The 13,695-nt window shown below is 38.7% G+C and overlaps 1 protein-coding gene across 3 annotated transcripts in view; it reads right to left on the bottom strand.

The window, feature by feature from the left end:
* Nr6a1 (nuclear receptor subfamily 6 group A member 1) overlaps nucleotides 1–13,695 on the bottom strand; it is a 169,401-nt gene that overhangs the window by 132,894 nt on the left and 22,812 nt on the right. For all 3 annotated transcript variants that reach the window (XM_075986056.1, XM_075986057.1, XM_075986058.1), the window contains exons 2-3: nucleotides 12,825–12,866; nucleotides 1,393–1,437 (exon numbers count right to left, since the gene is read on the bottom strand). In XM_075986056.1, the coding sequence (XP_075842171.1) occupies nucleotides 1,393–1,437; nucleotides 12,825–12,866 (87 nt within the window). The remainder of the gene's footprint in view (nucleotides 1–1,392; nucleotides 1,438–12,824; nucleotides 12,867–13,695) is intronic.

Below are 13,695 nucleotides of genomic sequence, written 5' to 3'. Positions count from 1 at the left end.
ATGGAGGCAGCTTATCAATACTCTGTTTATTATAAAGCCACAAAGTTGAGGACACCATGGCTTTGATGAAAAGATTCGAAAGGATTAATGAAAGAAAATACAAAAATCCATAGATTCGCCAGTGGTGGTGGTATATACCTTTAATCCCAGCAGTTGAAGAGACAGAGGCAGGCAGATCTCTGTGAGTTCAAGGCTAGCCTGGTCTACAAGAGCTACAAAAAACCCGTCTCGAAAAACCAAAAGATAAAATAAAATGTTTAAGTTTTGCCGGGCAATGGTGGCGTACTCCTTTAATCCTAGAATGCTGGGAAATAAATAAATAAATGTCATAGTTTCTAAAAGAAAATGGAATTTGGTTATACTAAGAATTTTTAGTGAGGAGAAATGGCTCAGTGGCTAAGAGCACTGGCTGCTCTTCCAAAGGACCTGGGTTCAATTCCCAGCACCCACATGGCAACAGTTAATTTAAAAAAAAAAGATATTCATTATAAAATATGGTAAAAATGAAAAGGAAAACCAAAGGCCAGGAGAAAATATGAATACCACATATACCATATGACATCCAGAATATAAAAATGTCAACAATGCAAGAAGTAAAAAAGAACTTAATGTTTCTAATGTTCAAGACTTGAACCATTTAAAGAGATGACATATGAATAGCCAGTAGGTATATAATATAGTAACCAATATAAATGGCCATTGGGGAGATGCTGGCTAAAAACATACCTTCCCATCACAATGCTCACTGGAGTTACAAAAACTAAAACCCTGACAATATCAATTACTTGCAAACATATGAAATAGAAATTCATATGCTATTAGAACTATAAAACATAAAAACATTTTGGAAAACTGGCTACTCTATAAAAATTTTAATGTGTTATCTACCTACCATAAAAACCACCAATTTCTACTATGCTTTAGAGGATCAATATACAAAATGTATACAAAATTTTGTGTAAGAAATTTATTTATTAAGCATACATTGTTTTGCCTGTATGCATGCCTGTAGGCCAGAAGAGGACACCAGATCTCACTACAGAAGGTTGTGAGCCACCATGTGGTTGCTGACAATTGAACTCAGAGCCTTTGGAAGAGCAGGCTGTGCTCTTAACCTCTACATCATCTCTTATAGCTGCTTTATCTGCACTAAACTAGAACCAGCCCAGGTGTCAACAGACGAACTACCTGCGATACTGTCAGTACAATACCCCTCAGGAATCAAAGGGGAAAAAGCATAGGGAATTTTGAAGTGGAACTACAATGGTGAAAACTGCTTCGATTTACATTGCAGATAGGAGCATTTCCTTGTATGAAAATTTCATATATCAATTTTAAAAAGATACAAAGAACAATGGCTTTGGGATCACATAGAGCAGCTCCACCACTTACCAGGTGTGTGACCTTGGCCAAGTGTTAAACTGTCAGTCTCCCCATCTGCAAAACAGAAAGAACTAGAGTTGAGAATAACTTCATAGAGCTGCAGGAAAACTAAACAAGATAATACTTTAATGATATAATACACTAAATGCTCAGTAAATATTAACAAATTAAACAAGATAATACTTTAATGATATAATGCACTAAGTGCTCAGTAAATATTAACAAAGAAGTAGAAACTTTACTCGCACATTTCAGTTTTGTTTACAGTGACACCTAGTGGGGGCTGTTACAGTTTTATGAAGAAACCAGGCTTCACAGGAAGTAGCAAAGATCAGCATGCAAACTGTCACCCATGTTTTTCTTTTCTTTTCAACAAAGGGTCTCCTGTATTTCAGGTTGGAATTTACTGTGCATCCCAAGACGATCTTGAACTATTGATTCTCATGCCTCTACCTTCCAAGTTCTGGGATTATAGTTCACTTATTTTCTACTGCACCATGCATCCTAATAAGCTACTCAACATTTATTTATTTAAGAGACAGCATCTTTCTGTGTGGCTCACGCTGGCCTAAGACTAACAAAATAGAACAGGCTGGCCTTGAAATCACAGAGACCACCAGCATCTGTTGCCACCTAGGTCAGCCTCAATTGATTCTTTTTTTTTTTAATTTTTTATGATTGATTTATCTTTATTTTATGTGCATTGGTGTGAAGGTGTCAGATCCCCTGTAACTGGATTTTCAGACAGTTGTGAGCTGCCATGTGGGTGCTGGGAATTGAACCCGGGTCCTCTGGAAGAGCAGTCAGTGCTCTTAACTGCTAAGCCATTTCTCCAGCCCCCTCAAATGATTCTTGCAAGTATTAACTCAAGCCTCACTTTATGGGGCTGAGCCATCTCACTGACCTATTCTAGGCTTTTAGAGTATCCCTTCCACAGAGCAACTTCAAGATAAGAGAATTCTGGTCTGGCACAGTGACTGACACATGTCATTCTAGCACTCAGGAGGCTAAAGCAATAAAATAATCTTGAGTTAAAGCCAACTGTGACAACATAGGATATCCTTTCTCAACACACACAGACACACACAGACACAGACACACACACACACAGACACACACACAGACACACACACACCTGGGGGAAAGGAGTATGAATGCATATAATCTGAATACAAAACCTATGCTCTAAGTGGGAAGCTGGAGCTAAGGCTTGATTTGGCAGAATAGTTTCGAAAACTTGTCAGCTGAAAAGTAAGCTAAATTCTTTTTAAAATATATTCCATTTTTCTTAATCATGCAAAACTCTTACTTTAAAAAGTTAAAATTATGAGGTGGGTGGAAGTGCAATCCTTTAAATCTAGCACCTAGAAGGCAGATGAGCAGATCACTTTGAGTTAGAGGCCAGCAAGATCCTCAAAGGGAAAATCCCTAAAGTGAAAGATTCTCATGCATTCTGATCCCAAGGTATGGAATTAAAACAGCCATTTTCAGCTTTTTTCTTTTTAAATATGAGGGCCAGAGAGATGGCTCAGTGGGTAAAAGCACATGACACATAGGGCTGATGACATGAGAATGATCCCTGGAATCCACCTAAAGCCAGAAGGAGCCGGGCGCTGGTGAGATGGCTCAGAGGTTAAGAGCACTGGCTGCTCTTCCTGAGGTCCTGAGTTTAATTCCCAGCAACCACATGGTGGTTCACAACCATCTGTAATGAGATCTGGTGTCCTCTTCTGGCCCACAGGAATACATGCAGGCAGAATATTGTATATATAATAAAAATAAATAAATCTTAAAAAAAAAAGCCAGAAGGAAAGAATCAACTCCACAGGGTTGTCCTCTGACCTTCACACACTTGCTTTGGCAGACATAGCCCAGCCCATCCTCTCTCTCTCTCTCTCTCTCTCTCTCTCTCTCTCTCTCACACACACACACACACACACACACACACACACAAACACACACACACATTTCAAACTGTCACAAGACTGCTCCCACAGAAAAAAATAATTGCTACAATCTAACCTCAGATTTTTTTTTTTACATTCTTTCTTGGTCATCCATCTTAAATTTCCAGGCTTTAAGTGTTTTAGCATTCCCTACACTATCAGATAATGACAGACATCCATGACAACTGAATAGCTAACAATTGACTTTGAATGTAACTATCTTTGCATCAATTGTAAAGAAATGCTAAACTCTTGGCTCCGCAGAGAATGCCTACAAGTCAGTATAAATAGCAACAGAAGTCAAGGGAATGGAGGTTCAGCCTATGTTCGCAATTGCATCACACCCCACCTTGTTCAAAACAATCCTTATGAATCCTTATCAGAAAACACTTCCCACCAAAAGACCTGAACCAGCAATGATGCAGCATACTGAACTGGAGCTGTAGAAGCACGGGAAAGTACTAATGCCACGTGCCACCTAATCACTGAATGTTGCAGAGGAGACATTAAGGAAAAACAGGAGACTTGTAAAAGTTTCTTAATTTGCTTCAGGAAAGAGCCTGTCTCCTAAAGAACCTGTCTCATGAAGTCCTGAACATAAGCTAGAGAAAAAAAACCTCTTTGAGAGGCCTTAATTTAACAGTGAATTCTTCCAGTTTGTATCCAAAATCATCCTATAATGCAAAAGATGCTAAAATGACACATCACTGCCTTATTCTTTCACACACCAAAACACATACACACACACACACCAAAAAAAAAAAAAAAAAAAAAAAAACTAAAAATCACAGCTGGGCGTAGTAGTGCACAATTTTAAACCTAGCACTAAGGAGGTAGAAGCAGGCAGATCTCTGTGAGTTTGAGGACAGCGTGGTCTACAAAAGTGAGTTCCAGAACATCCAGAGCTGTTACACAGAGAAACCCCGACTTGAAAAACCATACACATACAGACATACAAAGAGAAAACAACCATCATATATGTTATAAATCATTATACTGAACTGGGCATGGTTGTACATTGCCTTTAACCTTAGCATTCAGACAGAAACAGGCAGATTTGTGAGTTCAAGGCCAGCCAGGAATACAAAATGAGTTCTAAACCAGCCAGGGTGACATAGTAAGACTAAATAAAACTGCCTTTAACTCTTCATATATACGTATAGAAAAACACATATACATAGATACACACACACACACACACACACACACACACAGAAAATACAAGTCGGGTAGTGGTGGTGTGCACCTTTAATCCCAGTATTTGGGAGGCAGAGGCAGGAGGATCTCTGTGAGTTCTACAAAAAGCCAGTTCCAGGCCAGCCAGAATTACACAGCGACCATGTCTCCAATAATGATGATGATCATGATAATGAAGATGATCATACAAGGACCTTGCACACATTAGCTAAAGGCTCTGTCACTGAGATACTTCCTCAGCCTCACCACTAGCATCTGAAACTCATCAAAATTCAGGTTACAGACAGGGCAGCCCAGTTAAACAGGGCTCTGCAGCCACACTTTATGGAATCCCTGGAATAAGTCATTTCACGTTTTTGTTGGTGGTGGTGGTCGGTTGGTTGTCTTTTTTTTTTTGAGACAGTTTCTCTGTAGCTTTGGAGCCTGTCCTAGAACTAGCTCTTGTAAGACCAGGCTGGCCTAGAACTCACAGAGATCCGCCTGCCTCAGCCTCCCGGGTGCTAGGATTAAAGGCGTGCGCCAGTGCCGCCTGGTTCATTTCATGTTCTTAAGCAGATGTCACAGTTCTTATGTAAAACTATGGAATGTTTTGCTGCAGGAGCTACTTTTGCTCCTTCAGCCAATAGACTTTGAGATACCAGCCCACTAGGGTGTGGTATCTTTCGCATTAAAAATAACCAGCAGCAGCCCTCTTGCTAGCTCTCTTGCTTGTTTTGGATTCCGCTTCTGGCTATCAGACGCTTTTCATGGTCGTGCAGGAGGCTGTTGTCTAGGACGGTGATCTGTAAGTTATTTCCCTTTAAATGAATAACGCTTTTATTAATCATAATTCCAAATTGGTGTGGGATTGTTTTGTTTTGTGACTTACTCCTTTAATGTTTAGTCTTTATAAGTATTTTTTTTAAAAAAAAAAAACAATGTAAAGCACTTTTTAATATGACAGTTATTACTTATGGTAACCAGAAATCATATATATACATTGTCTGCCACATAAGAAACACCCAATAAATTGTATTTCTCAGGCTGGGACAAAGTCTAAGTGAATAAACTTCTTGCCATTCAAACATGAGAATCTGAGTTCAGATCCCCATGCATCTATAATTCAATTGCTCCTACAAGCAATGGGAGGCAGAGACAAGTTTGAACAACAAGAGACCCTGTGTCTCAAGGTGAAAGGTAAGGTCCAACACCCAATGTTTTACCCTAATCTCTATACATATACACACACAGAATGAGATAAAAATAGATTTAAAAATGAGATAAATAATAATAAAAATAAACAAAAAAATGAGATTAAAAAGTTTGGGTTTTTTGTTGTTCTTGTTTTGGTGTTTTGAGACAGGTTTCTCTGCATATCTGTATAACAAGCTCTGGCTGTCCTGGAACTTGCTTTGAGAGACCAGGCTGGCCTCAAACTCACAAAAGTCTCCATGTCTTCCTCTCAAGTGCTGCGATTACAGGTGTGCGCCACTATTACCCAGCTACCTTTCGTTTCCTTGATATCTATTATTCAACTTTAAATTGATTCTCTGCAGACAGTGTTTGGACATATCCTCCCCCCTTTATTTTTTAGGGTTTATTTTTGTTTGTCGGTGTTTTGTCTGCATGTATATTTGGGCACCATATACACACTGTATGCAGAGGCCAGAAGAGGCATCAGATTCCCTGGAACTGGAATTACAGGTGGTCGTGACCTGCCAGGTGAGTGTAAGGAATTGAACCTGGGTCCTGTGAAAGAGCAGCCGGTGCTCTTAACCACTTATACATCTCCCTACCACCTGCACTTCTTATTTTTTTAAGATTTAATTATTTGTTTGTTTATTATGTATTCTGCCTGCATGTATGCCTGCAGGCCAGAAGAGGGCACCAGATCTGAGAATTGAACTCAGGACCTTTGAAAGAGCAGTCGGCGTTCTCAACCTTTGAGCCATTTCTCCAGCACCCTGCAATACTTTCTAATATCAAAAGTTATGCTATATTGCCAGGTGTGGTGGTGTACACCTTTAATCTCAGCACTTGGGAGGCAGAGGCAGGTGGCTCTCTGTGAGTTCGAGGCCAGCCTGGTCTATGGAGAGTTGCAGAACAGTCAAGGTTATAGAGAGAAGCCCTGTCTTTTTTTTTAATATCTATTTATTTATTATGTATACAATATTCTGTGTGCATGTCTGCAGACCAGAAGAGGGTACCAGACCTCTTTACAGATGGTTGTGAGCCACCATGTGGTTGCCGGGAATTGAACTCAGGACCTTTGGAAGAGCAGGCAATGCTCTTAATCACTGAGCCATCTCTCCAGCCCCTGAGAAGCCCTGTCTTTAAAAAACCAAAGGTAGGGGAAATAGGAAAGAAATGAAACATAGGTTAATGAATAAAATACAGTTACAATATTTCATGAATACAGTGAATTTTAACAATATAACAGCATACACTTATTAGTGTTTACCATTAGTTAAACATTGTTCTAAACCCTTTACATGTATTACTACACCTAATCCTCATAATAGGCCTAATAAAATTGTTATACTAAAAAAATTTATACTTTTCTTGTTCGAATTTTCAGATGACAAAACTAATACACAAAGATTACATAATTTAGCCAAGATTGTAATAGAGCAAGATACTGAGCTAGAGCCTTCCTTTTTTTATTTATGTATCTATGTGTATTGTGTATGGTGTGTCTGTGTGGTTTTGTACACATTTAAGCATTGCTTATAGAAGCCAGAAGAGGGGATCAGATCCCCTGAAACTGGAATTACAGATAGTTTTGAGACATCATGAAGATGCTAGAAACTAAATCCAGGTCCTCTAAAGAAGTCTAATCATCTATCTCCCCAGCCCCTGATCATGTTTTTTTTTTCCTTAATTCAGAAGTTTTTGCTTATACAAAAAACTGAAGCACTTCATTTGAAATGTGGACTTATGAACTATAGAACATGTCCTCTGTGGCACTGTTTATAATGTAGGAAAAGTAGAAACCATCTGAATACCCAGGAATAAGAGAATGGCTAAATAGACCATGTCAAAGCTATTCCACCATTCAAAGAAGTTGCCATACTGCCATTAAAAATATTTATTAACATAAATGTCTCATGACTTGGAGCCAATGTTCTACATGTATAAGGGGAAAATGAGAACAAAAATACATAGATGTTATGATTATTAATAATTTAAAAGATTATCTCAAACACAAACTTAGAATGGTTGTTCTCAAATGAAAAACAATGTTTATTTCTGAGTGGCAAGATTAGAGATTCCTGTGTTTTCATTTTAATGTTTTAAAGAAAAACACAAGTTTCTACTAATTCAACTATACCAGTAACCTCAACTGTCTGGGACAGAAAAAAAAATGCCAAAAAAGATTCTGATCTGTCTAACTGCAGGTGGCCTCTTTTCTTTTGAGTCATAATCTTTGGACATCATACAAAAAGCAAGCAGATACAAAAAAAAAAATCAACTTCAACTTTGTAAACCAAATGAAAGTATTTTCAATTTTTTTAAATGATTATTTTAGGATCACAGCACAAGATGAGGAACAGACTTCATACAGGCCAAAACTTCAGGATTAAGAGACAAAACTTGGACTCCAGAGAAGGAATTGATGTTGAATCCAACCATTTACCCTTTCACCCTCTGTCTGCCCCATAACTGAGCAGGACCAACTGTTTCCTTGTATTATGGGATGTTTACAATCCCAGAGTGCCATGAAAGGAATTAATAATTTAGCTTAGACAGCTGACAGCCTTTATTGGGAGCCTCTGGTCTACAGGACAGACATCAGAGCAAGCACTGTCTTGAAATCTCAGGTCCCTTTACTGTTTTATAGCTTAATTGGCCCCCAGACATAAATCACTTATTTCTCCTGTATTAGGCAACAATGACTTCTTTTCTCTAATTTTCCTTGTTATCAAGTCAGCCCTTGTTCTTTTGAGTTTTACAACTACACGGCAAACACAGCAGCTGAGGGAAAACTCAGGGAGCTATGCAGACTGGGGTTATTTGGAAATAGCACAGAAAGGTTATGCTGTTTTGAACTTCTCTTGACCTCTGACTGCCCTTGTATCCAGGTTTATGCAAAGGACACAGTACAGGGCACTTCTTGTAGAAATGAACTTAGCCTGAACCTGGGTCATAACATTGGACTCTAGGAAGTCCAGGAATTGTAAGAAGGAGCCAGAATGTGAACACCAGCTCATATTTGAAGCATGGCTGCCCATGCTCTACCACAGAAAAGGTAAAACAACACCTGGCAGATAAAGTAAGTCCTCCCCTAACTAGTTCCAACATTCCATCTGTTGTCCCAAATCTGCTATCTAGAACCACTGCCAAGCACAACTGGAAATCAACTGTAAAGGTGGGCTGTCACAATAAAATAGAAACTGACTTTTCCCACTAGGAATTCATAGTGGGAAAACATTAGCATCCCTAAATTCCAGAGATACAATAAAGAGAAAGCTCTAATATTCTCAATCTAATATGTAAAGATAGTAACATAGAAAATATTCCTTCTAGTTAGAATCCACAGAAACTGCTGTATCAACAATACTAATCAGGGGCCTGGTAAGATGATTTAGATGCTTCCTACTTTTACAGAGAACCTGAGTTAAATATTCAGCACCCACGTGAGGTGACTCACAATCGCCTATAAGTATTCTAGCTACTCCAAGGGATTCAACTGACCTTCATGGCCACCCACACTGACATGCAGGTATACACAGATGCATACACATAATTAAAAATAAAAACAAATCATAATAACATCATAATCATTATCATCACCATCACTACCACCATCATTATCATCAGGCTAAACCTGGTAGGACACACCTATAATCCAAGTATTCCGGGGAAGGGGAAGGATTACTTTTGAATTTGAGGCCAGACTGTACTACATAGTGAATTCAAGACAATTTAGGGTACAAAGAGAGACCCCGTCTTTAAAAAAAAAGGAAAATAAAACATCACAATCAAATACACAGTCCATCTCAATTTTATTTTTTAAGATTTATTTATTATGTATACAGTATTCTGCCTGCATGCCAGAAGAGGGCACCAGATCTCATTACAAAAAGGTCTGAGAGCCGGGCGGTGGTGGCGCACGCCTTTAATCCCAGCACTCAGGAGGCAGAGGCAGGTGGATCTCTGTGAGTTCGAGACCAGCCTGGTCTACAAGAGCTAGTTCCAGGACAGGCTCCAAAACCACAGAGAAACCCTGTCTCGAAAAACAAAACAAAACAAAAAAAAAAAAGGTCTGAGTCATCATGTGGTTGCTAGGAACTGAACTTAGGACCTCCAGAAGACCAGAAGAGCAATCAGTGTTCTTAACCTCTGAGTCATCTCTCCAGGCCCACCCATCTCAATCTTACAGCTTCTTAATTTGACAGAGTCAAGGCCCAAAACTAATACAGACTGAGATCATAATTTTACTTTTGTCAATAGATTATAATTAGATCCTTACATGTTTTTCAAAGACAAAGAGCAAAAGAAAAGTACTAGCTTCAGAAAAATAATCTAGGAACTGAGAATATTACCCATATACACGAAGTACATTTTAAAGTACCTTTAAAAGAAAAGTCATTTTAGGTCACTCCCATTCTACAGTTATATATAAAATCATGTTTACTTGCCAGGTTCTGGTGGTGCACGCCTTTAATCCCAGCACTGAGGAGGAAGAGGCGGGCGGATCTCTGTGAATTCAAGGCCAGACTGCTCTATAATTCAAGACAGTCAGATCTGTTACACAGTAAGACCAGGTTTCAAAACAAAACAAAGCAAAAAAACCCAAAAAATCATGTCTACTCTCACGAAATGGAGAAGTCTGTAAAAACCAGCATATTCAGTAAGAAAGCAAATATGTAACAGAAGTAGGATTACTTAATCCACAATCTCTCAATAAATGGCATGAGCTTTTAGTAAATGCAGAATTGGATGCTATTTCGAAGTCTGAAAACTATCTTTCCAAGTATCTTTAATATATTCCTAATATGTGAAGGCAAGAACTAAAGTTAATCATTTGTGCAATCTGAGGCTAAGAAATGGGCCTGGAGCAAAGAAAAGCAGTGTTTCATTCAGCTTTAAATTATTTGGTATGCTTTCTGCATAGTCACATAAAAGTCTGCTTGCAGAATTTCTTAGTACCTCCTAAGTGATGACAAGGTGTTCTATGACAGGACCATGACTCAAGAAAATAACTGAAGTTAGCTCTTCTTCCTCCCAAGGTTAAACATAAGAAAATGACAAGAGTCAAAACAGTGTGCTGACCCTAAGTGTGTGGTCATAATATAAAACCGATTCTGACTTTTGTGAATTTCAAAGAGCCATGGCTAGGACTGCTGAGCTGCCAAACCTAAGTTTGATCCCTTGGATACACATGGTAGAAGGCGAGAACTAACTAAGTCCCACAAGTTGTCCTCTGATAGCCACATGCATGTTGTGGCATGCACAACCCCCTATAGACACAATTAATTAATGTTTTTTTAAAAAGCAAATCTAATTCCCTGCCATTTGATAAATATCATGGACTTATTTTGCTTGACAATAAAGTAATAGTTGAACATATATGAATGAATACTTATTTTAAGGTATAGGGGAAAAATATATAAAAAGGTCCATATTCTCAGGGATGATATTAGCTCATGGGTGAAAGATAAGCTTCATTATTTACTTAATAACATACTGGTCAGTTAGCCCCAGGACCCTTTAAAAGTTCTAGAACTAGACTGTCTCATAAATATTAAATCTAAATTATCATGTGACCTCTTAACATATAGCAAAATAAAGTTAATACACAGCAGACACTCATGTTTTATTTCTGTAACAACTATAACCATGTCCTAGAATATTTCATGCCACAAATTGGGAGCACAGGAAATTTAAATAGTTTTTATCAAAACTTACAGAGTCTTGAAAAACAGGATCAGTGAGAATTCCTATAGTAATAATTATCATTATTATAAAGGTACAATAATAATAATTATTATTACTATTATCATTATGTGAGTAGCAAATAGCAAATTGCAACCAATTGGCCTGCAAGTGCAGGTACAGCCATGTGCGTCCATACCTGCCCAAACACAGGTATGTGTATATATATATACACACACACACACACACACACAGAGGAAGGGAGGGAGGGAGGGAGGGAGGGAGGGAGGGAGGGAGGGAGGGAGGGAGGGAGGGAAGGAGGGAGGGAGAAAAATGAAGAGGAGGGAAGGAGGAAGAGAACAGAAGGGAGGAGAGAACAGGAGGGAAAGAGAAGGGAAAGATAGAGGAGGGAGGGGAAAGGAGAAAATGGAAGGGAGAGAAGGACAGAAAAAGAGGAAAGAAGGAACAGGGGAGAAAACAATCTGGCCTCTGTAATGCTTGACCTTGACTGTGATAGTTGACCTTCATTGCTAACTTGAGAGATTTATAATCATAACCACTTAAGGGACAAACCTCTGCATGTCTGAGAGGACATTTACAGAAGGCTTTAACTGAGAGTAAACCAACCCTTAATGTGGGCAGCACAATCCAACATGCTGGGGACCCAAACTCAATAAATGTACAAAGAGCACTGAGCACTAGCATTCCTGTCTCATCTCCTTCCTGAATACAGACATAAGTATGACTGCTTCACACTCCTGCTGCAAAACCAGATCTGCTCCAGCAGCCACTATCACTTCTGTCATAAGGAACTGGACCATAAAACTGTAACCAAAGACTGGCATATCCCTCAATAAGCTTCTTTTGTTACAGCAATGACAAAATAAGTAATATAACTCCTTTAAATAAACTATGACAATTACTACTTCAAATGTTTTTGCTCAGTATACTGGCTCACACTTTTAATCCCAGTACCCAGGAGGCATAGGAAAAGGAAAGAGGATCTCAGTGAGTTCAAGGCCAGCCTGGTCTACCAGTAAGTTCCAGCCCAGCCATTGCTACGTAGAGAGACCCTGTGTCTTGGAAAAATGAAGGAAGAGGAGGGAGTGAGCTAAGGTTGATAGTTTTGAATATACAGTTGCGAATGTACAAATGCTACACTGTTTGCTGCTAGTTTCACAGGAGGATGGAGAACTGAGCAAGGGGGGGGGGTCTGTTTTAAACAAAATTTTCAGAAAACAACTTTTTATTAAATGCATAGATCTGGCCATCAAACAGTACTAGAAAATGAAAACGAAAATGTCACAAGAAAGATTATCATCCTTACTGTTAAGAGAAGATACATTCTTCAAATAACAACATCAAAGATGCCAAAGTTAAACACCCAGCACAGCCACACCTTTTCTTACCGACAAACATCAGGGAACATTTAGAACTTACTAGTGCCTGGATCAAGTTCTGCCAATTCATCCTGACAGAAACCTAAAGAGAAGACAAAAGGGGGAAAAAGAATTATTAGTTTTTTAATTACTCCAAGCTGACTCAAAATATTAAAAATCAAATACCATATAATATGAGAGGATTTAGACTTCAGGCAGGGGTGTGTGACTCAGTTTTTGCCTAGGTGAGCAAAATACTGGGTTCAATTTCTAATAACACTCCCACATCCCAAATTAGACTCAAAAATTAATTTTGTTTTAAAACCTAGTTTTTTGTTGTTGTTGTTTGGTTTGGTTTGGTTTATCGAGATAGGGTTTCTCTGTAGCGTTGGAGCCTGTCCTGGATACTAGGGTGGCCTCGTACATAATAAATCCTAGTTCTAACAATTACCTACTGCACAGGCCCCTCTCTGGATTTCCATTTCATCACATTAGTACAGAAATGAAGATAAGAGCATGTGCCAGAGCTACAGCTGGAGTGAGAGGGCTAGGCACATCTTTTAGCACAAAGTAGGGGCTCAATAAACATCATCACAGCAAGAACAAAAGAATGTCAGTGTCCACTGGAATATGGAAAATTAAAATTTATTTAATACTTGGGGTTTTAATGTTATCAATTATGTCCCCAAAAGAAAGCAAAATAAGCAAAACAGGAATTTGAACAAATATCATACAGGGTGAGTTTACTTAAGATTATCACAGATTATGGCTGGGGATACAGTTCAGTTGTTACAGTGGTTGCTTAACATACATGTTCTCTGATCCTTGACATTGTATAAACTGGGCACAGTGGAACACATCTACAATCCCAGCCACCAATAATTAGACACAGAAGGACCAGATCAAGATCAGCCTGGGACGGGCTGGAGAGA

Source organism: Microtus pennsylvanicus, chromosome 9 (genome assembly GCF_037038515.1).
Source record: "Microtus pennsylvanicus isolate mMicPen1 chromosome 9, mMicPen1.hap1, whole genome shotgun sequence".
Taxonomy (NCBI): domain Eukaryota; kingdom Metazoa; phylum Chordata; class Mammalia; order Rodentia; family Cricetidae; genus Microtus; species Microtus pennsylvanicus.
The sequence above is the reverse complement of the archived record's forward strand: the minus strand, read 5'-3'. Positions and strand labels throughout refer to the sequence as shown.